The sequence below is a fragment of the Heptranchias perlo genome, chromosome 6, assembly GCF_035084215.1.
Source record: "Heptranchias perlo isolate sHepPer1 chromosome 6, sHepPer1.hap1, whole genome shotgun sequence".
NCBI classification, from domain to species: domain Eukaryota; kingdom Metazoa; phylum Chordata; class Chondrichthyes; order Hexanchiformes; family Hexanchidae; genus Heptranchias; species Heptranchias perlo.
In genome coordinates, this window is record NC_090330.1 from 39,534,177 (window position 1) to 39,559,062 (window position 24,886).

At 41.6% G+C, this 24,886-nt stretch overlaps 1 protein-coding gene across 2 annotated transcripts in view; it reads right to left on the minus strand.

Moving 5' to 3' along the window:
- The window catches only part of dync2h1 (dynein cytoplasmic 2 heavy chain 1), a 656,363-nt gene that overhangs the window by 21,094 nt on the left and 610,383 nt on the right, over positions 1-24,886 (minus strand). For both annotated transcript variants that reach the window (XM_067986146.1, XM_067986147.1), the window contains exon 86: positions 22,223-22,312. In XM_067986146.1, coding sequence (XP_067842247.1) covers positions 22,223-22,312 — 90 coding nt within the window. The remainder of the gene's footprint in view (positions 1-22,222; positions 22,313-24,886) is intronic.

The window sequence follows — 24,886 nt, forward strand, 5'->3', positions numbered from 1 at the left end:
TCATGCTATTGTGAGAGCAGAGTTCAACTAGAAGTGATAACAAACGACTAAATCTTTAAGAATAGTTGATCTAGTTGAACCAAATGGTAATAGTTTCTGATATGCTGTGCAAATTGAGAGTTTGGAAATGTCATATATTTGTTTTTAAACAAGCTTTAAATTCCATACACACTATACAATATCTAGAGTATATTGGCCCAGAATTTGCAGGAGGGGCATGCCCCGTTAGTTAGATTTTTTTCCTCACCAACCAGCTCGAAAATTTTTGCCCTGAAAGTTGCTGGAAGTGCGAGCTGATAATGGGAGCAATGGGGCATCTGCAGACTTGGTGAACAATGGGACCAACCGTCTACTTCCCTAACTAATGAGATTGAATGATTGAGAAACAGAGGAACAATGGAGAAGCAAATAGGGTGAATTAAAGGGGTTGAATTAGAGTCAAATCAGGTATAGAAAGAGAAATAAAGAGAGGAAAAGAAAGATTGGATTGAGAGAGAAAGAAAAATGAGACAAAAAGAAAAAGTAACAAAATAATTAAAAATTTAAAAAATCTCTAACAACAATTTACAACCTGTAGGAATGAGACTCCACAGTTTCAATTGTTCCCTTTCTGGGCCAGAGAGGGTGAGTGGCATTGCAGGAACATAAATCTTACCAGCCCTAATTTTCTGCCGTGAGTTTAATTGGCAATTAATGTGCAAATGCAGTAATTTCTTGAAACTCGCGGGGAAGTTGAGGACGAGTTGCCATTTTCGCGAGGTTAACAGCAGAGCGGCACAAATTGTCCAGCAAATTGTGGCGAAAAACAACTCGCGGGTATCTCTTCCTCGCTACAAGTTGCTGGACGATTTATACATTAATAACGTCGTGCGCATTAAACTCACCATCATTTTAGCAGCATATTCTGGCCCATTAAAACTCTGGCATGCTACCAGCAACTTTGGAACCAGACCATGGAGAATAGGGGAGAAAATTGGCGAGAAGGAAAATAAAAATTTGGAAGTTAAAATTTGGGAGTGAAAATTCCCCCTTATTTTATATACGGTATATTAGAGGCAGTCAAAAAAATGATTTTTCAATTAGGCAAAGTCTGCTAATTAGCTGGGACAATGCTAGAAGCTACAATTGATATTGATATGTGTATGACCTAACAATGATCCACTAAAATCACCAGATGCTAAAACAAGTAATTTCTATTCTCATCTAATTATTGTTCCCAATTTTCTGATTCCCTTAAAAGGCCATTGAGATCTCTTACTATACATGTGACTTTTAAATGAACATATTTATTTTTTAATTCTATGACTGCTGTGTAATATTACTGTAATCATGACTATTTATTCCTCAGCAACACTTTGGTTGCCATCGATATATCCTTGTAGTGAGAGCTCCCCCCGATGGCTTAATAGTCAAATGCACTAATTGATGTAGTACTGAGCCATATAGGGCTCGATATTAGCACCCGCTATCGGGTGCGTTCCTGGCAGGGGCGGGTCGGGAGCCGGGCTCCAACCCGCCCACTTTCGGGTTTCCCACAGACATGCTGACGTGCACGCGCAGCCCCCGCATGTGGGACTCCTGCAGGCAATTAAAGCCGGTGGGGTGCCACTTAAGCTATTTATTTAGGTATTTCAGGTCGTTTACAGACCAGATTAAGGAGATATTTTACATGGGGTGGGATTTTGCAAACAACTGGGACTGTTTCCCGTACTGGGGGAAACACTCCCAGTTCAAATGGACGTGTTGCAGCCATCAGCCTGTGGCAGCTGCAAAGGTCCATTTGACAGGTTGGGGTGGGGGGGGAGACCCTCACTCATTGCAGGAGGCCACTCTGTCACTTTGGACAAAGTTTGGCCTCCACCACCCTCCTCCGAACAACAAAATTCACCAACTTGTACACTTACCCCGGTGTCCAGACACATGTACCTACCTTGCGGACCCCCTCAGATGTACATCTTCGGGATGGGGGCCACCGTAGCTGCAGTCATGACCTCCTTGGAGGGCAAACAGCATCACCAGCCTCGCCGTCGACCTCTGACACGTGGAGCTCCACAACACCGTGCTGTGACACATCCATCTGCACTGCAAGAGGGAGGGCAACCGCAGAGAGAGATGCGTCGCAGAGGGCACTACCCTCGCCACAGGGTCTACAGACCGAGGCTCAGCTTCCTGGACCTCTCTGATCAGCAGTGCACACGGAGGCTCAGAGTCACTCGACATGTAGTCGTGGACATCTGCCAAGCTGCTCCTGGCTGGCCCAAGCACCATCTTCTTACCTGTCGCTGTGAAAGTCACCACTGCCCTCAACAAATTCTCCTCCGCATCCTTCCAGGGTGCCACCGGGGACATCGCCGACGTCTCTCAGTCGTCTGCACAAAAGAGCCCTGCAAATACACCTACACCTAGTCTGCAGTGACACAATGGGTGGCATGAGGTGTGGGTCTTCATTGTGATCCTCAGGAAAGGGCATTATTGCACAAACCAGACAAGATTCGCAAAGACGTGGCAGTAGTGGTGCCAATATAATATGTGATGTGAGTTGGTCAGAAATTAAATATAAGTAAAAACCATGCCAAACCCTCAAACATTGTGCATCCCCTTCATGCTCACGACACGTTTGCCTTACGCTGCCTACTGCACATATGTGATGCATGCCCTGTGGCTGCAGCATAGGTAGTGGTAGGTTGAGTGAGGCTGACCGTGAAAGAGAGGGTGAGTATGAGATAGACCCATGAGATTGTATGAAGATTGGGTTGAGTGGTAGTGGCGGGATGAGTACTGGCGAGGTGAGTAAGTGCAGGTAAGATGAGGATGAGGTTTGAGTGGGTGTGAGGGGTGATGTGACAGAGTAGTGTTGGCAGTGCAGAAGGAGGTGTGGGGTGGGGGCGGTGATGTGGCAGACGGAGTGTAGGGGAATGAGTAAGTGTACTCACTTCGGCTGACCTACTTAGGTCATTGCAGCACCTCCTGCACTGTATGCAGGTGGGCGATATGTTGGTGGTGCAGGTGACCTCCTCTGCCACCTTGAGCCAGGCCTTCTTGGTGGCAGAGGCAGGCCGCTTCCTCCCGCCTGCCGGGGGGAAGATCTCTGTCCTCCCCCTCCTCCTCACCCCATTCAGTAAGAGCTGGAGTGAGGCATCATTAAACCTGGGAGCAGTCTTCCCCCTGGGCTGCTCCATGCTGTAATTTTTCCTATTTCTTGCAGCATCAGTCAGTGGAGGACTGCCCCTGTTAAATAGAGCTCCTCCAGCTGACAGACCTTACTGCGCATGCGCAGTCCGCCTGACGCGCAGCTCAGCAGCGGGGAACCTGGAAGACCAGGTAAGTGGATCCAATTAGCCTGCGATTGCGCGCGGGGCAGACTGATTTCACTGGGCGCATTACCCACGCGCCCAATAGACCCCCCCCCCCCGCCGCGAACCCGCTGCCCTGGTAATATCGAGCCCAAAGACTAGAAATGTTGCAGGTTTGATCCTTGCTTTATGCTGAGCGATCTGACCTCAACAAAAGGCAGAAGTAGATATAATACAATCAACCTTAGTACTCATGAGATAGGGACTGATGTTGGGTCAGTTTTGGCTGTGATGTTGCCATGTGTGGCTAAGTAGTCTGCCAACATTCACTGTCTGGACTCGTACATTGAGAATAACTGCTTGTGCAACATACTGGAGGCCACCAGCACTCATGGAGTTGTTACCCAGCATTTACATAGAATTTACAGAACAGAAACAGGCCATTCAACCCAACTGGCTCCACATGAGCCTCAACTCACTCTACTTCATCTAACTCTATCAGCATATCCTTCCATTCATTTCTCCTTCATGTACTTATCTAGCTTCCCCTTAAATGCATCTATGCTATTCACCTCAACTACTCGATATGGTAGCAAGTTCCACATTCTAACTACTTTCTGGGTAAGAAGTATCTCCCAAATTCCTTATTGGTTTATTAGTGACTATCTTATATTTATGACTCTCTCATTTTGGACTCCCCACAAATAGAAACATCTTCTCTATGCCTAGCTTATCGAACCCCGTCAAAATTTTAATGACTTGTATTAGGTCACCCCTCAGCCTTCTCTTTTCTAGACGAAGAGCCCCAGCCTGTTCATTTTTTCCTGATAGTTGTAACCTCTCAGTTCTGGTATCATCCTTTTAAATCTTTTTTGCACCTTCTCCAGTGCCTCTATATCCTTTTTGTAGTATGGAGACCATAACTGTGCACAATATTCTAAGTGTGGTCTAACCAAGGTTCTATATAAGTTTAATATAACTTAACATAGCATTAATCAATATCTTCAATAGAAAAAGGAAAGAAATGGGGAATAAATAAAATCTCCTTAGTTGTGATGCCTAATCCAGCAAATAATCTATTGGGATCACTGATTCATACAGCTGTTAAAAGATTTTAGTTCAGAGTCTTGCAAAAGAATTAGAATTTTGCAGTAGTACTTCAATTAAGCAGTTGCCATTTATTTAAATCTCCTACAGTCTAATGGCAGTACTGTAATTTTAAAAAATCTATTTGACCTTTCTCTTTATATTAAGACAGGGAGCTAACACCTCATTGTACCTTCTGTGACTCACTGCTGCAGTAAGTTTTATAATAGGCTGACACAACCCAGTGATTTGAATCCCACTGCTCAAGGAATTGTTAAGATAGCAGTTACTCAGTGCTGGAGAGAGGTGGTAGACGACAGCCTACATGACCTATTGAGGAACAAATGTGCCTTTTGCACTTGGAGCTGTACGTATTTCAAATAAATAAAAACATGCATTTTAACAACACATTATTCTTGAATGGTATGCATTCAAAAGTTAATCGTGTGGAGTTATTCTACCTTTCTCACAAGTGAAATAAATTCTGTATTTGGGATATAGGCACAGGAGTAGGCCATTCAGCCCCTCGAGCCTGTTCTGCCATTCAATGAGATCATGGCTGACTTGTATCCTAGCTCCATCTACTCATCTTGGCTCCATGGGGGTTAAATTGGTTAACCCCCGAAACCAGGCGCGATTAACCTGTGCCCACTACTTCCGCTTTCCCATTTTTTTAGTCAGCTAATGGTGCTGGTAATGGTTCTGCTGCTGCCGTTTACAGCTACTCCTGGTCTACCTTTTGTTTCTTAACCTGTCCCATTACCACTTTCCTTGCCTTGCACCATCATCCCTTTTGTCATTTAATCACTCGAGCCCTGTATCCTATTGCAGACCTTCCCTTTTGTTCTTTCCTCCCCCCCTTTCCCTGGCTCTGTAGTTGCTCAAAAACTTTAACTCTTTTAACATCTTCCATTTTGACTGAAGGTATTCGACCTGAAATGTTAACTGTTTCTTTCTCCACAGAGGCTGGCTGACTTGCTGAGCTTCTCCAGCATTTTCTGTTGTTATTTCAACATTAATTAGTTGAAGTGACATACTGTCCACATGCTGTTGCAAGGCTTTTGAACATTTTATTAAAAAAACCCAAGAGGAGATGTAACTAAGTACAATTTTCTTTGAGAAAAATGGTTTGGTTGTTTTCAATGAATTTTGATGTCTTTTGAGCATTTGTTATATCTCTGCAAGTGAATAATATTGAGTGTAGTATCACTTCATTCACTGAAATTCAAAATGATGAACGCACACCAGAGGCTCGATTTTCAAATCAAAGTCCGGGTGTGTTGGGGGGGCAGCAAAAGTCGGGAAAATGCCGAGCGGGTAAAGAATCTATCTCTAAGCCGCTGACTTCTGCGTCTCACACAGATGCATCTATGTGCGCGCCTGGTTCTGGAATCCAGAAGTCCCGCCAGCAATTAAAGCCAGCAGGCTGATATTTAAAGAAGCAAATGTACCTCGTTGAGGTACTTAAGCTACTTTATTTGTTACATAGTGGGTAGTTACAACGATTTTCAACTTACCTGGACAGCTTTCCCACAGCTTCCGATTCACACCTGGTTTCACCAGGCGTGAAGGGCTGGATTAGGCAAAAATAAACAAAATAAATTAAATAAAATAACATTTCACAATGTTTAAAAAAATAAATAAACCTACCTTTCAACGATCTTACCTGCACCCCCCTGCTCCGATGTCCGATGTCTCATCCCCAGATGTCTCTACTCCGATGTCTCACCCCTCGATGTCTCCCCCCCCCCCCCGACGATGTCAGATGTCCTCCCCCGCTGATCTTTGTTCCAGTGCCGGTTGACGTGTCTCTCTCTCTCTTTCTCCCCGCCCCCCCGCCCCCGCACCCCACGGCATTGCAGCTCTTGACAGCAGCCAGCCTGTCAATCAGGCTGGATGCCGGGCGCGGATCCCGGAAACAAGATTAATGAGCATCAATTACCTCGTGATTACGTGAGGAACGGTAAGATTTTAATATCCGGGTTTGCCGTGCGCCCATTGACCCTCCCCCAACCCCGCTGCTATCCGGCCGCCATTTGAAAATCGAGCCCCAGATGTTTTCTATGACTTTTCAAATTACAAATTATTTTGAGCAGATTCAAAATCCACAAAATCCAAACAAACATAACACAGAACACAAGTGCCAGGCAATGACCATCTCCAACAAGAGAGATTTTAACCACCTCCCCTTGACATTCAACGGCATTACCATCGCCGAATCCCCCACCATCAACATCCTGGGGGTCACCATTGACCAGAAACTTAACTGGACCAGCCATATAAATACTGTGGCAACATGAGCAGGTCAGAGGCTGGGTATTCTGTGGCGAGTGACTCACCTCCTGACTCCTCAAAGCCTTTCCACCATCTGCAAGGCACAAGTCAGGAATGGGATGGAATACTCTACACTTGCCTGGATGAGTGCAGCTCCAACAACACTCAAGAAGCTCGACACCATCCAGGACAAAGCAGCCCGCTTGATTGGCACCCCATCCACCACCCTAAACATTCACTCCCTTCACCACCGGCGCACAGTGGCTGCAGTGTGTACCATCCACAGGATGCACTGCAGCAACTCACCAAGGCTTCTTCGACAGCACCTCCCAAACCCGCGACCTCTACCAACTTGAAGGACAAGAGCAGCAGGCACATGGGAACAACACCACCTGCACGTTCCCCTCCAAGTCACAAACCATCCCGACTTGGAAATATATCGCCGTTCCTTCATCGTCGCTGGGTCAAAATCCTGGAACTCCCTTCCTAAGAGCACTGTGGGAGAACCTTCACCACACGGACTGCAGCGGTTCAAGAAGGCGGCTCACCACCACCTTCTCAAGGGCAATTAGGGACGGACAATAAATGCTGGCCTTGCCAGCGATGCCCACATCCCATGAACGCATAAAAGAAAAGAACGCATACTGGTTACTGCCAAAGATGGACCTGATGGATATCTCAGATGCATAAAAATATAACTCAGTTTATAACAAACTGAATTGAATGTGTCATTAGGTAAAGTACAAGGAATGGAAAACAATGCTTCTCAACTTGAACATTATCAACTGCTAAAAAAGTATTAAGCAACATTTAAAATCAGCAATTGTACTGTGATTGATTTGACTTCATCACTTTAAATACCTCTATCCTGCCTACTTTTCACTCTCCCTCAGAGAAAAAAAATGCATCTCTACATTTCAGTTTCAGACTCAGACTTTTGCTGCCTGCTAATTTGGTGCTCACTGAATGACTGCTTTTATTTTTGTTCAATATCTACACTTGAAATGAGAAAGTGGACTTTGCCTCAAGGCTTCTACCTTTCATTTCTGAAATTCTGTTGGTGAAGACTGGCGGCCTAACCTCTAAGGATCTTTTTTCCTGTTTGCTAATTTTAGTAAATAAGTAGACATGTGTAAACAGTGGTACAACACCAGTAGAAAGCACTAATGAGTCTATTTGTTTATACTTAGCAGTACTGTGATGATTGCTCCTATTCAAAATAGGTTCAGGGAAGTGACTGAAAAATAACAGCTTTTTACTTGTTAAAGACTCAATAAAGAGCAACCACAAGAACACAGAATTATATGGGGGTGGGGGGGATATAAACCACATGTAGGTACTGAACAGATCAGACCTGGTATTTGTCAGGTGAACAATAGGCAACATTTAAAGTATCATCATAGCACTGACAGAAGTGAATAGTGTAAGGAATCTTACAACACCAGGTTATAGTCCAACTGTTTTATTTTAAAATCACAAGCTTTCGGAAGCTTTCTCCTCCGTCAGGTGAGTGTGGGATTCACACTCACCTGACGAAGGAGAAAGGAAGGGAAGTGAATAGTAGAGAGGAGTTTTCTGGTGCACAGAATAGATGCAGCAGTCATTGCCGAGTATCTCTTATGGCCCTGGCAGCTGGATCATCAACCCACAAATCAGTGGGGGCGATTTTGCCTGAAAAATGGACAGCCGGACACCCAAGGCCCCTGGACACCCAAGGCTGTTCTGATATAATTTTCAGGCAGGCCTTTAAATGAACACACAGCACAAGGCTGTTTAAATATACAAATCAGGATCCTACGCCATTGTAGGACCCTGATTGCAATTTTGAAGTATAAATGGGCAGAGTGCATGCTGTGCAAGGCGTGAGCAGCCTAACCAGTGGTCCTTAAAGCGCTGCTGGAGGCAGCTCCAGAAAATTGCTCCAAACCTCTTTTTCTTTTATTTTTGTGGGGCAAGGAGGAGCAGGAGCACAAGTACGAATGTCATTCTTGCACTACAGGTTTCATATCAATACACGGACATCTGCGTCTTTCAAATGTGGGTGTAGAGTGATACTGCAATACTCTTATCTGTTCTGCTGGTTAATATTTTGAATTACTGCATGTGCTGAATTTTTCACATAATCTTATCTAAAATATCTGTAATTTAAAAGTCTGTCTGTAATGTAAATAGATTCTATGGCATTTTATTTTAAAAGCATTATGTAATCTGATAGTGCTGCTGACACAATCTAAGGACTAGAATTTTATCTAACAGTACAGTATCTGTTAGAAATTTAATAATGAAATTGTGGCAAAACTAATTAATATTACAGGTAAACTGACTGCCGTTGTGCTTCATTTGGCTTGTAAATTAGTTCCATTGCCGTAAGCAGTATTTCATGAGAACAGCTTGTGACATCAATAGTCCAAGGAGGATAGCTTGGTTTTTTCAAATTTATAATACTGTTTCATAATAAAACTATGCATGTGGCTTTCTAATAGTAATAGATTTTCCCCCAATTTTTCCCCCCTTTTCTTCCCTCCTCTCTTAAAGGCAGTGATTCATGCTGCATAACTGCTCTATAGACATTGGTAGCTCTCTATTACCTCTCCCAAGTAGGAGCCTGGACAGTGAGGGCTAGATTTTCTACCTATTTACTAGGAACAACCAGAAGATCTAGTCCAGAATGAGTGTAAGCAGGCTGTTTTGAGTTTGGACGACATTGCAGCCGAGCTGATTTTATTTCATTTGACATCCGCAAACATGTGCTTTCTAGCAAGGTGTCAATGGACAGTGATCAGAAACTAGAGCTGAAGCTAATTATTTTTCCTCCGGAACCCACAGACACTGAGGCTAATTGGTCAAACCTGGAACTCTTGGTATGTAGAGCTCAGAATCACACCAGTCCTGAAAGTGAACTTTCAGGAGCTAAGTGAAATATTTAAGAGAAGAACCTCCAGGGTAGTAATCTCAGAATGACTCCCCACGAGATTAGAGAGACTACAAGCGAGACAAGAGGGGGTGGCCATGAAGATGGGTAAAAGAGTTTATATGGAGGAAGAAAATTAGGGAGGACAGAGGGCAGTAAATTCAGAAGAGACAAGACGAGGGGAGCTGAGGTGGAGATTGAAATCACAGGGGAGTCTCTGCAGAGGCTGAGGGAGGAAAGGAGGGAGGTAGGAAAGGAGGGAGGATATCTTGGGGAGAAAGGATGGGGCTTGGGAGGATGGTACACAATGAGGATTTTTAAGAGGCGGTGAGATAAAGTGAAGTGCTCAAAGGAGAAGGTGCCAGAGGAGTAGGGTGAGAGACCAAGATGTGACTTGGTGATAAGAGCCATACTGCCATCGTGGTAGTTTGGATGGGATATGAGGTGGGAAGGATAGCTAGATGGGGGGGCTTTAGTAAGAGGCACGATGTCTTACTAAACAAGTTTCGGTCAAATCTATGATATCAATGTAATCATCCACAATAAGGCAAGGACATTGTATGTGAATGAGTGGACATTCTAGAGAGAAATACAGAAGGGATGCAATTATTGATCCATTGATAGAGTCCAAGAGGAAGGGAAGAGTAGGTGGAGCGAGCGGAACAGGAAGTAGGTTGGTGAAGTTAGGTTCCAGCAGGTGTGTTGGCTGGGAAGGTCGCTAGAAAGCAGGACTGGGCAGTTGGGGTTGCTGCTTGTGCAGAGGCAGTGACAGGTGCTTTAATGTGCCCTTTGGAGAATGCCAAGAAAGGTACAGAGGGTAGCTGTGAGCTTAGTCCAGGTGTATTTAAGCCTCGGATGGTGGCGGGAGAGTAGGAAGGCAGAGGAACAGTGATGAGTCGGGTTAAGGATTGGTGGTGGCAAAGTACCTGAGAGAGGAGAATGAAAGGCATGGCTGGGTGGCAAGAAAGGGGGGAAAAGAGGAAAGGACCCAAGTGGGGGCCAAGATAAAAAGAGGGGAAAATAGAAGTAATGGGCTTGGAACTGGAGCTGCAACCAAATGTGCTGTGAATGGAACAGAGGGAACTGGAGTTACATGGGCATAGCTGAGATTCGGAGAGATATCCCTGTCCTAAACAAAGGACCAGGAGAAGATGATATTAAAGAGTCCAAGGTTAAGGTCTAAGGCCCTGTGATGATATGAAGTAGACTTGAAGGCAGCGTGCAGTGACTAGGTTCAGAGACACCTGTGGATAGGGAGTGAATTCAGGATTCTGTTTGAAGGGGAAAGTTTATAGTGGGCACACTGGTGGAAGTTATCCCATTGAATCAGAGAGCTGAAGAGGAGGAGAGAGTCGACCATAAGCCAGCAGAAGTTGATCCTGGGGTCCAGTGGAAGTGAGCAGTGGCCTCAGGTGTTGGTTATGTGCACCAGCGGATCTGATAAACCAGCAAAGGAGCGATAAACCTTCAAATAGTCCAAAGGAGATAGATATTCTGGTGTGGGACAGGTAAATGCTAGGTCCTCACCTGTTACCATGGGGAATTTCAGTCTTCCTAACATGAATTAGGATGTACAATGTGCACAATCTGCATGAGAACGTGAAGTTATGGAAATTATGCAGGACTCATTTGTAGAACAGCATGTAAGGGAACCCACAAGGGAGAATGCAATCCTAAATTTGGTATTAACTATTAAGGTGCGGTTGGTAAATCAAGTACTGGTAAAGGATCATTTGGAATCTAGTGACCATAATATTGTTACAGATGAGGACAGAACATAAAAGGGTTTAAGAAGCTTAATTTCAACAAGCTAACTTTGAGGGTTTAAGGGATGAAAACAACAACATTGGAGAAAGTATTTAGAGGAAAGGATGTGGAAGAAAAATTGAACTACTTTAAAATATATTTTTTGAGATGCAAATGCAATATATGCATGAATTAAGTCAGGAGTGTGCATAACTAAGAAAGTTATGATGAAAGGCATTGGGAAGAAGGTGAAAGCTTATAAAATTTTAAAACACTCAGGAAAGGAACATCATAGGAACATCTATAAAGACAAGCAGAGAAATGCAAAGAAATTAATGAGGCTCTAAGAGAGAACACAAGCAAAATGTAAAGAGAATGACAAAGCCTTCTTCAAATATTTCAGAAGCAAGCAAAGACTACAGAGACACATTGAGCCATTAAGAAATGACAATGGGGTTATGGTGCCTGAGGATAAGAAAGTTTCTGAAATACTAAGCCAATATTTTGTAACAGTGTGCACAAACAAAATAGAGGGAGAAATGCCAAAAACTGAGGAAACGATTTAATGGTGAATATAGACTAGAAACCTTAAAATTCACAAGCGAGAATATATTGAGAAAGTTGTGGAAGCTCAAGGTAGTTAAGGCCCCAGGCTATGACAACTTACAACCAAGGTTCTGAAAGAGTTGGTTCAGAAGATTGTGGGGGCAATATTTGACTTCTGCCGGGACCTCATTAACATGCTGCCTGACAGCTGTGGGCATCAAGTGGCTGCCCAAATGCAGCGCGCCGATTATGGGACGACGGAAAAACCAGGTGGCTCTTATGCTGATCTCACTCCTGCTCCTCTTGGGCCCACCAAAAAAATTGCTGGTCGACCATTTTACAGGCAAGAAACAGGGGGCCAGCAGTTGAAAATCACGCCATTTGAGTCCTCTCACCAATATTTTCCAGAGCTCTTTAGACTCAGGTCACATCCCAAAGCAAATATAGTTCCTATTTTATAAAATAGGGCTAAAGAAAACCGCCAAATTACAGACTTTGGCCTAGAAGTTAATTCGCATTGGCCTGTCAGTGCACTCAAGACCCACATGATATTGGGCCTTGGGCCTCATTTACATCAGATCAGAGAGCTGGAGACACCTAATGGGCATCCCCAGGCAGCTTGCCAGCAAAGACAATTTGAATTTGGGGCCACTGCATTGCCAGCAGGTAGGTCTTGGAAGAGGTGTATCAACGACTGGGAGGGAGGCAATGGGGAGAGAGGGAAGGAGGCAGAGACCAGTAGAGGAAGGGTGGTACTGATTGAGAGGGTGTGGGCGAGAGGTGGTCGGCAGCAAGCCGTGGTTTTAATGTGGAATCGGGAGGAGGAGTCCTGCACATCCTGGGTCCACATTCAGTTAAGTATTTTTTTAAACTTACCTTTTGAGTGGCAGCTTGCAGCGGTCCCTTTAAGGACTGCTGGTTAGGCCTGCTTTGGTAAAGGGGGCATCAAACATGCATTAGGTTCCTTATTTGCATATGCAAAGTGCCTAATGCCTGTTTCAAGTGCGGGCACTGGACGCCTCTATTGATGCCCATACCAATATGGTATATGGTTCTACGCGGCTAGTGATCCGCACCACATGGTGAAGGTGAAAATTACCCCCACTGTTGTTGTTAATTTGAATTAAAAGTGAATTTTTACTTCAAATTTGCATAATTTTCACACAATTTGCATTAATATAGCACCTTTAACGTGCTAAAGCGCTTCTGATATGTTTGCTCATCCTTTTAGTGCAGTTTTAAACATACTAAGGAGCATGGACAAGAAGATCTGCCATTTCATCATGCCTTACTCTATGAACTGATAGTACTTTAAAGTATGCTACAGAGCATGGATGAAAAGAGAAACCATTAAAACACTGATTTATTACTGATAGTGGTGTACATGCAGTGTAGATTGCATAAATATGCTGCTACAGCTTGCAAGTTTTACAATGACAGCATATAAGTCACTCCAGCACACAAGTGGTACAATGCCAGCTTCCCAATCAAATACTCAACACAGTTTGAACCCTGGGCTGCTGCCACTCACTTGTACCCATTATTTGTAGAAGCAAAATTTGTCAGTTCTCAACTATGCTGCTACACTACTTCATTATGTCTGGATGTTTGGTCAGAGGTGAAAAACGCGTTAGTTGCTGATCAGTTATGGTGAATTCCATTGCACGGAATGTTTTGCATTGCAAAATAATTGAGAATAATTGAAAACTTTGATTTTTTTTTAAATGCGCCATTTTGTAAGGCCAAAGAAAATGAAAAGGATTCAGTTTACAATCTAAATATTATACCTTAGGCAATCTGCAGAAAACACGTTCTTGTGTTGTGTTCATTATAGAGAGGGTGTTTTGTTTGGTTTCACTTATTGTAGAGGGAGCTATAAATAATGCATGATATATCAGTGATCACGGTAGAGCAGTAAGTCCAGCACAGCGAGAGCCTACTGTTCTTTCCAGATCAACAGCAACCAGCAACTAACAATTTGTTTTTAGCGCCCAAATAAATGACTCTTGTTTATCTAATGGATCACAATGCAAATCTTCCATGTTCTGTGGAAGTACTAGATTCTGCCACTAACCATGCTAAATGACTGAATATATAGAATCAATATTCCATCATCATAAAGAATATAACATCAAAATATTTTATGCAAGCCCACAATGAAAATAATACTAATAAAATATTTGGGATAAATTAAATAAGAATGGGAAAGAATTGGCAGCAATTGAAATACACTCTGACTTCTCAGTTTTTGTAATTGCAATGTGTAATCTTATACATTCAAAATTTCCTTCAAACAAAGGGAAAATTGACCATCTGGTGGCTGTGAAATGACATGAGACATATAAGTACCTCTCGGGAAACATGCCTGCTAAGTAATTTCAAGCTAACATTTTAATCTAAGGGCATTTCTCTGCAGCTATGTCTGGTATAAAGTACATGTCGCACCATATGGCATTCTCTGCTCTTTGCATGCTGTGTAAAAACAATCATTTTTAAATCTAATCAAATACCAGAGAGCAATAAAAAGTCTTAACACTGTGAGCTACATTTTCTACTGCACGCTACTTTAGTGAAAACGTAGACATGAGTATAAAACAGGAACCATCATTTTGTACTTAAAATTAACAAACAGAAGAAAATATAATCTTGTGCGTCTTCCATAACTCAACTTCCATCTATAATATCAATGATGAATAGTTCAAACTGAAATTAGGAAGTTCACTGAATTCTCCCATTAGACTGAATTCTGCCAGTCACATTCAAGTTATTTAGTGCTTAGAAATGAAAAGGAGCAATTGTAACCGAACCCGCCCGATGGGAAACTGACATGATCGGATCGGTGGCCCATTTTATACCCTGTTTGATTTTATTTTCTGTTGCTGTTAATAGAAAGTAAAATCAAGCGAGGTGTAAAACGGGCAGCAATCCAATCCTACCGGGCAGGTTAGGTTAAAATTAACCCACACACTCAGAACCTCTGCATTCAATTTCAAGTTAAATTTCTTTTAACACCATTTTATTTTATTACTACAGTCGACTGGTTCAGGATCACCTTAAGCTGTGAGGGTGAGTTTCTGGTCCATCTGAGATAGACTTTTGCATGTAATTATCAACAATAGTCTATAAATGTAATCTACTGACAGTTCTTTCTTCCTCTGAGAGATTGGGGTTTACTGCTTTTGAGCTCACTGGGTGTGCTTTTCCTGTCCATTGTTCCGCATAAGAGATTATTAGCAAAAATGAGAGTGCACAGAATTGGAGGCAACCTTGTAACATGGGTCGGTAATTGGTTGGGAGGTAACAGACAGAGTAGAGATAAACGGAATGTTCTCTGATTGGCAGGATATAACAAATGGTGTTCCCCAGGGATCTGTATTGGGGCTTCAGCTTTTCATCATATATATATATATATATATATATAAATGATGAAGAAATAGAGTTGTATGACCAAGTTTGCAGATTACACTAAGTTAGGAGGCATAGTAAGTTGTGTAGATGGGAGCAGGAAGTTAAAAAGGGACAGAGACAGACTCAGTGAGTGAGCAAACTATGGCAGAAGGAGTTAAATTTGGGGAAATGTGAGGTCATCCACTTGGAATTTGAGAAAGACAAATCAGAATATTATCTTAATGGGGAGAGACCAGGAGCTGTGAAGGAGCAAAGGGATTTAGGTATCCATGTACATAAATCACTAAGGGCACAGGTACAAAAAAAAAATCAAAAAGGCTAATGGATATTGGCCTTTTTCTCAAGGGGGTTGGAATTCAAAAGTGAGGAAGTGTTGCTTCAGTTGTACAGACCTTTGATCAGAGCCCATCTGGAGTACTGTGTTCGGTTTTGGGCACTGAACCTCAGGAAAGATATATTAATTAGGGGTATAGAGCAGATTCATCAGAATGATACCAGGGTTTAAAGGATTAAATTATGAGGACAGGTTGCATAAACTTAGCTTGTACTCCCTTGAGTTTAGACGGTTGAGGGGTGATCTAATTTAAATGTTTAAAATGATAAAAGGATTTGAGAGGGTAGATACAGAGGAACAATTTCCCCTGGTGGGGGAATCCAAAACAAGAGGGCAGAATCTTAAAATTAGAATTAGGCCATTAATGAGTGAAATCAGGCAGCACTTTTCATACAAAGGGCAATGGAAATCTGGAACTCTCTATCCCCAAAAGGTTATAGATACTGAGTGAATTGAAATTCTCAAGACTGAGGTCGATAGATTTTTGTTATGTAATGGTATTAAGGGATATGAGACTAAGGCAGGTAAATGGAGTTAAGGTACAGATCAGCAATAAAGTAATGGAATAGCGGAACAGGCTCGGGGGACTGAATAGCCGACTCCTGTTTGGGGTTTTTATTAAAATGAATGGGGTGTGGGGGAGGGGGTAATTGCGGGCTGGCGAGCACACAAGCAGAAAACCCTACCCGGAATTTCCTTGCATAAATGAGGTACATCCATTGGAGGACTCACCCTCCCCAGCAGTGACAGAGTGGCCTGAAATTCGGCCGTGCCGTGCCTGTTTCTCGAGCGCTAAATTGCCTCTTAAGCCTCCAATATGGCAGGCAGGAAACGCAAGTTCATTACAAACCAGTAGTGTGTCGTCCACTATATTAGTAAAGGCCAAAAAAATCAGCATGCATTAGGCACTTTGCATATGCGATTAAGGGGCCTAACGCCGGTTTGAGGCGACGTCTGCAAGATTGGTTTGTCCTGAGGCAGCTGGTGCTGGCTGCACTCAGGGAAACCATGTCTACATGCGGCCTAACAGGCGATCCTTAAAGTGGCTGCTGCAGGCTGTCACCAAAAAGTTGGTTTTTCAAATTACTTACCTGAATGTGGAGCCAGGAAGAACAGGAGTACTCCTTCCGGCCCCACATTCAAAGTAATGCCGCTCACCATTCCTCTCACTCAATCGTTACCACTATCCCTCCACGGCCATCGCTACCCCCCCCACCCCCTCCTGACCCAATCGGTCACCCCCACTTTATCCACTTTCCTGGGGGCCACTATTGACGTCGCAGCGGCCTGATCTTCCATTCCTCTTTGCTGGCGAGCTGCCTGGGGTGCCTATTAGTTGTCTGCAGCTCGCTGGCTCGATGATAATGAGGCCCAAGGCCCATTATCGGGTGCATCTTGGGCCTCACCATTCAGGTGCAGGGATTGAACCCTGGGGGTCCAAAAATGGGTGCACTTGAATTTCTAGGCTCATATCTTTAAGCGCAGCGATTGGACCTGAAGCCGTGACCAGATCTGGAGGCAGATATTCTGCTGTCCTTTCGCCCAGCAATCAATGTACAACAATCAAACATTCTTAGAGCTACCTCAGAAGCAAAATACTGTGGATGCTGGAAATCTGAAATAAAAACAGAAAATGCTGGAAATACTCAGCAAGTCAGGCAGCATCTGTGAAGAAAGAAACAGTTAACATTTCAGGTCCTCGTTTCAGGATGAAAGGTCTTCGACCTGAAACGTTAACTGTTTCTTTCTCCACAGATTCTGCCTGACTTGCTGAGTATTTCCAGTATTTTCTATTTTTATTTATTCTTAGAGCTACTTCTGCTTATGCACCCTTTGTTTATCACCACAAATTCTCTAGGTCTTTGCTAAAGAATAATATTTCCCAGTGATCTTCAAACTTCTATATTACCATTACATAATGGTAATTTATTTAATATTGAACTCTACATTACTGCTATATTTTAATGAACAATTTGCAGAAATCCTGGAACTTGTGCTTTTGTTACTTTTTTCATAAATAATAATGCTCTTTTTGACTAACTGCTCATTTCAGTTTGGGTGTAATGTAATTTGTTCTAAAGTATCAGAAATTTTATGTCTGCAAAATCTTAATAGTCATGAATATAGTTCTATGAAGGTTTGAGGTAACGATTCATATTAAAATCAACTCAACTCACTCTTTTGTTGTGCTTGAGCTAATTGACTAACAAATGTGGTAAAGTTGTTAGCTCAAGTGGAAATATGTATCACATCACATAAGCAATCATTCATTATTCTCTTTAATCATATATTTAAAATATTAATCATATGATTTATATTTTGATTTAGTTATTGGTTATTATGAGCATCTATAGTACTCCCATTATCAGATTTGGACTGGCTGACCCCTAGGAGGCTATTTTCAACTTACCACATAAAACTGGCATTGCAGGCCAAGTACCTGTTATAGATGGCGGTGAGTTGAAAATTCTAAAATAGGCACTGTGGGGGTAATTATCAATTTTGTCAGGGGCATAAAACAGATTGGCTGCCCTTTATACATCCCTGAGGATTTTCCTTTCCGTTGGATTCAATGATCAGGCAGCCGATCCACTACCACCAGTTTTCCACCCCCGCTAAAGTTGAAAATTACCCCCATGAATCAAAGGCAACTTGACACAACAAAAATCAGAAAGCTAACATCAGTTTTCAGCTCTGCAGATTGTTATGGTTACCAAATAAAAGGTGTTTAAGATACCACCAGCCACTAGATAGAAACAAAGCCAATGCTTATTGCTTCAATTCCATACATGAGATTTCAAGTATGGTACTACCTCTGTAAATCTGCAGTGTTTAATATTTAACACCAGCAGTAGCACACATACTGAGTTGCAGTACAGAACCAAAATGAAAAGCTCAGCAGCCAATGATAAATTTGAGGATGTATTTAACTTTTTCTACTGATGTTAATTCAGGAGATTACATCAGTTATACTACCTCTAATACATTGCTCAATGGAGCTACAGTTGGATTGAGACTGCCCTTTTTTCAGTCATGGTTGCCAGCTGATTGGGAAGGAAGGGCTAGACTTTAATATTGGTGCTGGGCAGATGGATGGAAAGTAGTATCATTCACTGCAGTTAAATAATTACATTGTCATAAGTTAAGAGAGGGAAAGAAATTGGACGTGCAGTCTCCCCTGGGCTACTCTCATATTGCATGCTGTCTAACCCAGATTAGCTTTGAGAGGGGCCTTGAAGCAGGGTGTCTACCTACTCTCTCACACACAGTATGTTTGCAGCTTGAGGAATACTGACAAGAGGAAAAAAAATCATAGAATCATAGAAAGGTTACAGCACGGAAGGAGGCCATTCGGCCCATCGAGTCCGCGCCGGCTCTGTGCAAGAGCAATCTAACTAGTCCCACTCTCCCGTCCTTTCCCTGTACCCCTGCAAATTTTTCCTTTCACGTACTTATCCAGTTCCCTTTTGAAGGCCATGATTGAATCTGCCTCCACCACCCCCTCGGGTAGTGCATTCCAGATCCCAACCACTCACTGTGTAAAAAAGTTTTTCCTCATGTCATCTTTGGTTCTTTTGCCAATAATACAAACATTTGTAAGTAGGTATGTACTAAGGTTGCCCTAAAAATCTCTGATGGCTTAGTGGGTTACTGCACTTCCTTGTATAATACTGACACAGGTATACCAGAAAAGTCCCGGGTTCAATTGCATTTTTCCATTGAGTGGGCTTTATCAACGATGACACTACAACTGGCCTTAGTGGTACTCAACCAGTGAAAGGAAAAATCAACAGTGTTTCCCACTTCTGGTCACTACCTTGTGACCCCTGGTGAAAACTGTTCATGTGTGGTCATTGCATGAGGACAGGATAGGAGTAGGCTCTGATGATCTTCAATATCAAGATTCGTACATGACTGAGGTAACAGATGGCTGCCAGCACTCATGCAGCCATAACCACATTTGAGGATATGAGAGTAATGGTACTGAATTAGCAACCCAGAAGTAATGAGTTCAAACCCTATAATGGCAAGTTCTGAAAATTAGTTCAATAAATTTGGTAATATGTAGGCTGATGCTATTCTATGCTTTCAATTCAATTCTATGATTCTATGCTTTCAAAAGGGAATTGGATAAGTACTTGAAGGGAAAAAAATTGCAGGGCTACGGGGATGGGGTGGGGGAGTGGGACTAGCTGGATTGCTCTTGCAGAGAGCCAGCACGGACTCGACGGGCCGAATGGCCTCCTTCCATGCTGTAACCATTCTATGAAACCAGAAACATGACCATGAAACCTGTCATGCCTACATGCCTTCTGAAGTTGCCTGGCAAGCCACACAGTTGTAAAAATAATCATTCAAAAAGGTGGTAGCCCACCACCTTCTCAAGGTTACTAGAAATGTGGCCTTGCCACTGTCACTCACATTCCAAAAGCAAATGAAAAATAAAGCCTTCAGAAGCAAAGGGTGGAAAATTAGAGAGGGGGTGAAATGTACTTAACAGATTAACATTAGCTTCCTTCCAAGAGCATCCTTTGTGGAAAAGCTGGCAATTATGCTTGGCTGCTTGTTGATTCTCATTTTATGTACAACTGACACGTGTTGAAATTGCCAATTAATTGCTGACAAAATTATTTAACATTTTCATTGGTCAGTTACCAAAAGCTGTATATTAAAATGAAATGATATGTGACATCTCATTGCTGGTATTTTCTAATCACTTCAGCTTAATATTGAGCTGAAGAAATATAACATGTATTCCAGGGGGGCTGCCAAAGCATAATGTAAGTTGTGCTGTTACCTGCTTTTCCTGTTAATCTGTTCTCAGTCATCACAGCCGTGAATGAAACTAGAGTATGGAACATGTAAGGGTGATAAAGTAAATAAAGAGAAACTGTTCCCATTGGCAGAAGGGTCAAGAACCAGACGACACAGATTTAAAGTAATTGGCAAAAGAACCAAAGGCAACATGAGGAAAAACTTTTTTACGCAGTGAGTAGTTATGATCTGGAATGTGCTGCCTGAAAGGGTGGCGGAAGCAGATCCAATCGTGGCTTTCAAAAATTGGATAAATACTTGAAGGGAAAAATTTATAGGGCTACGGGGAAAGAGCGGGGGAATGGGACTAACTGGATTTCTCTTACAAACAGCCGGCACGGGCTCGATGGGCCAAATGGCCTCCTTCTGTGCTGTAACCATTCTATGATTCTGTAACTCAGATATGTAGTAAGAGTTCTTCCAGAGATTCAAAATAAACGAGTTATTTAAAAAGCAGATGTTTCAGGGTGCGGAAAAAAAAGGATGACACACCCATGAATCTGCAACATGACCCAAACTGTAATGATAGTGTTTCATGTGACTTATATTGCAGTAATATGAACTTTTATGTGACAAAGAAAAAGGGGAATAACAGGGCTGAAAATGCACTGCTGTTCCAGCAGACTCTCGCCATAACGTCTCTGTATTATAGTCATATAATAGTGGATTGCTCATGTTGTAGCTTATAGGCAGTTTAGCTGTTAATTTGTCCCTTAAGCTGTCCCTTGAAGGCTATTACTTAAGTACTTCCTATGGGAAGCCAGCTAACTGTTTGTAATTTGTTGAAGTCAATTGAGGGTCAGTAAATTGCTTGCAAATTTCAGGCTCTGGGTGAAAAGAAGACAGGATGAAATGCCTGGCCTTTTTTCTTTTTTTCAAGGTTATTTTTCATCTGTAATAAAGAGTATTATCCAAAGTTTGGTGGGCACACAGTAAATCCAAGTCTTTCATCTATGTACTATGTCATGTGACATGTTGTTTTATGGGAACAGGAGTGCTGTATCATCCAGGAAGGCAAGGACAACCAAAGGTTCCTTTTCACCATGACAAACTACCATGTATATCTTAACCTTCAATACAAGGTTCATAGAATTCATGGCTTTCTTATTAGATATACAAATTGCAGCAGCAGACTGGAGGGTGGCCAATGTAACACATCTGTTCAAGAATGGATAGGAAGTTAAACAGGGTAGCCATATGCTTAGCATGTCTGTTGTGGATAAACTCTTAAAATCTACCACTCAAGATCAAATTAGTGAGTATTTAGAAATGCATGGGATAATCAAGGTCAGCCAGCATAGATTTGTTAAAGACAAAGCATATTTGACAAACTTAATAAAGGTTGCTGAAGAAGTGACCAATGAGATAGATGAAGAGAATGCAGTAGATGTATGATTTTCAGAAAGCAGCTGATAAAGTACTTCATAGGAGGTTTGTTACAGGTATATGGTACATCAAGAAATGTAGCAAAATAGATACAAAGTTAGTTTACAGATTGGAAACGAAGGCTCAAGATTAATGAGTGTTGCTCAGAGAAAGGTGGAAGTGGTGCATCTTTCTGTTTCAAGTAATGATTTATAATAGGAAGTAATGATTTATAAATAATTAGCAAAGGATGCAAGCCAAAACTGAAGGAAAAAAACATGCAGTGCGCTTAATCCATAGAGGCAGCACATTCTGTTCACTTGATGTGCTTGAATCAGCTAAAGAAAAAATTACCACAGCTTTCAATATTTAAAACAAATTCCACATCTGTTTCCAATAACACCTTCATGGTATTTTTTGGCTCTTAGTAACATTTATATTTACCTGTATTGCAAGTGCACGAGCTACCAATCCTCTAAGGTACTGCATCGGGTCTTCGGGTCCCTCCCATTTGCTCTGCCAGCTCAAAGGACACTGTATAGGTAGAATTAAAAATTTAGAACACAATTCTTTCCACGATGAAGCTGAAATATTTATTGTGTGTGTGCCAGTTTGTAGCTTTCCCAATTCTGGTTTTCAAAAACAAACTAAATGTAAACCAAAATAAAGATAATAATCTGAGATAATGTGGGTGAAATTGGTCTTTGGCAAAAGCGCAAAACTGTCAATAGCATACGGCAGCCCCTTTTTCGCCATATCCAATTTTCTTTTCTATTGACTTCAATAAGAAAAGACTAGGGGTGATGTAAAATGGGCTGCCGATTCACTAATGCTCATTACACGGTTTCAGCAAACATCAATTTCAATCCTAATATAACCTAATAAATTGCAACACTTTATTCTTGTCTTGACCAACTATTTGAGTATTAAACTTGTCTTTAACCCCTTTGGTGCATTTCCTTTTATTTCTTTCAGTGTTTAGTAACATCTCTAACTGATTATTGTTGGCCACAGAGATTTGTTCACTTTCCAACTATCAAGTTAATACGAATCATTCATCAGCGTAATGCGTAGGACCAATATTTGGGAGATGTGAAAAGAAATCTAAAACCATCTCTATCCTTGTACTCTCATGTTACTGTTTGTTAGCATTTTATACAATAGGTTTTGCTGAAATGTGTTTTTTCAAAGCACTGATATAATATTTAAGATATTCAACAGTTAATAGGGTCGCAAGGACTCAATAGGACTGGATTGGTGGTTGCTTACAAAGGGTCTTAGATCAGTAAGAACAAATCAGGTTGTTACCATGATTCATAATTTATTTCTAGGCTACTGTAGTGTAAAAAATTATTTCCTCATAATTAAAGTTCCTGATACCTGGAAACCTTGCAGCCCAAATGGCTTTCACATATATTTAATTAACTTAGACAGATTGAAATTCACTTTCAAACTGAGTATACACAATGAAACAAAATTTACGGATAATATATATTAATGATCTGGACTTGGGTATACAGGGCATAATTTCAAAGTTTGTAGATGACACAAAACTCGGATTTGTAATAAACAATGTGGAGGGTAGTAACAGGCTTCAGGAGGACATAGACAGACTGGTGAAATGGGCAGACACATGGCAGATGAAATTTAATGCAGAGAAGTGTGAGGTGATGCATTATGGTAGGAAGAATGAGGAGAGGAAATATAAACTAAATGGTACAATTTAAAAGGGGGTGCAGGAACAGAGACACCTGGGGGTGCACATACACAAATTACTGAAGGTGGTAGGACAAGTTGAGAAGGTTGTTAAAAAAAGCATACGGGATGCTGGACTTTATTAATAGAGGCATAGAGTATAAAAACAAGGAAGTTATGCTAAATCTTTATAAAACACTGGTTAGGTCTCAGCTGGAGTATTGTGTTCAATTTTGGGCACCGCACTTTAGGAAGGATGTCAAGGCTTTAGAGAAGGTGCAGAAGAGATTTACTAGAATGGTGCCAGGATGAGCGACTTCAGTTATGTGAAGAGACCTTAGAACAGAGAAGGTTAAGGGGAGATTCGATAGAGGTGTTCAAAATCATGAACGGTTTTGACACAGTAAATAAGGAGAAACTGTTTCCAGTGGCAGAAGGGTCAGTAACCAGGGGACACAGATTTAAAGTGATCGGCAAAAGAGCTAGAGGCGACATGAGGAAACATTTTTTTTACACAGCGAGTTGTAATGATCTGGAATGCACTGCCTGAAAGGGTGGTGGAAGCAGATTCAATAGTAACTTTCAAAAGGTAATTAGATAAATACTTAAATGAAAAAAAATTACAGGACTATGAGGAAAGAGCAGGGGAATGGGACTAATTGGATAGTTCTTTCAAAGAGCCAGCACAGGCACAATGGGCCAAATGGTCTCCTCCTGAGCTGTACCTACTATGATAATAAATATTTCAGAAGAGGTCATTGCACCACTTTGAATTTTACAAAAGAGGCCATGTTATTTTGTCATTTATATTCAAATAAAAATTTGTCAAAAGGCATTCCAAGTAAAGATATTTTGGGTAATTCATTAGAAGAATGGCAACAATTTTAGAAGAAAATTGTTCTGACATCAAAGTCTAGTCATTAGTTACTGGTAATGAAACCCAATTATACAGGTTCAGTTATGAATGACAATCTCTATAAAACATTTACTGACATTTAAGTAAACTAATTAATCACTGGCTGCATCGAGTAAAAACAACTCTAGTCGAACACACTGCTTTTATTATAGAATCTAGATATCACTGACATTATGCTCCAATGGTTTCAATACATGTAGATTCAATTAAAAAAAGGAAATGTGGTCCATTTATCACTAAAAATGATAGCCATTCAACTGCCAGCCTAAGTTAAATACAAGATTTTAACTGCCCCTAATATTTATGCCATACATATGTCATAAAAATAGATACTGGAAATTCTTTCCCCCAATTCAAGACAAAGTAATAAATATTGTTTTACACTTGTGGCATATAAACTTTGATAACATAACGAAATATAATAAATTCTACTCAGGGTGGTAAAGATAAACCACCATTGTTCCTTGATAAAGCTCTTATTTACTCAAGTTCATATA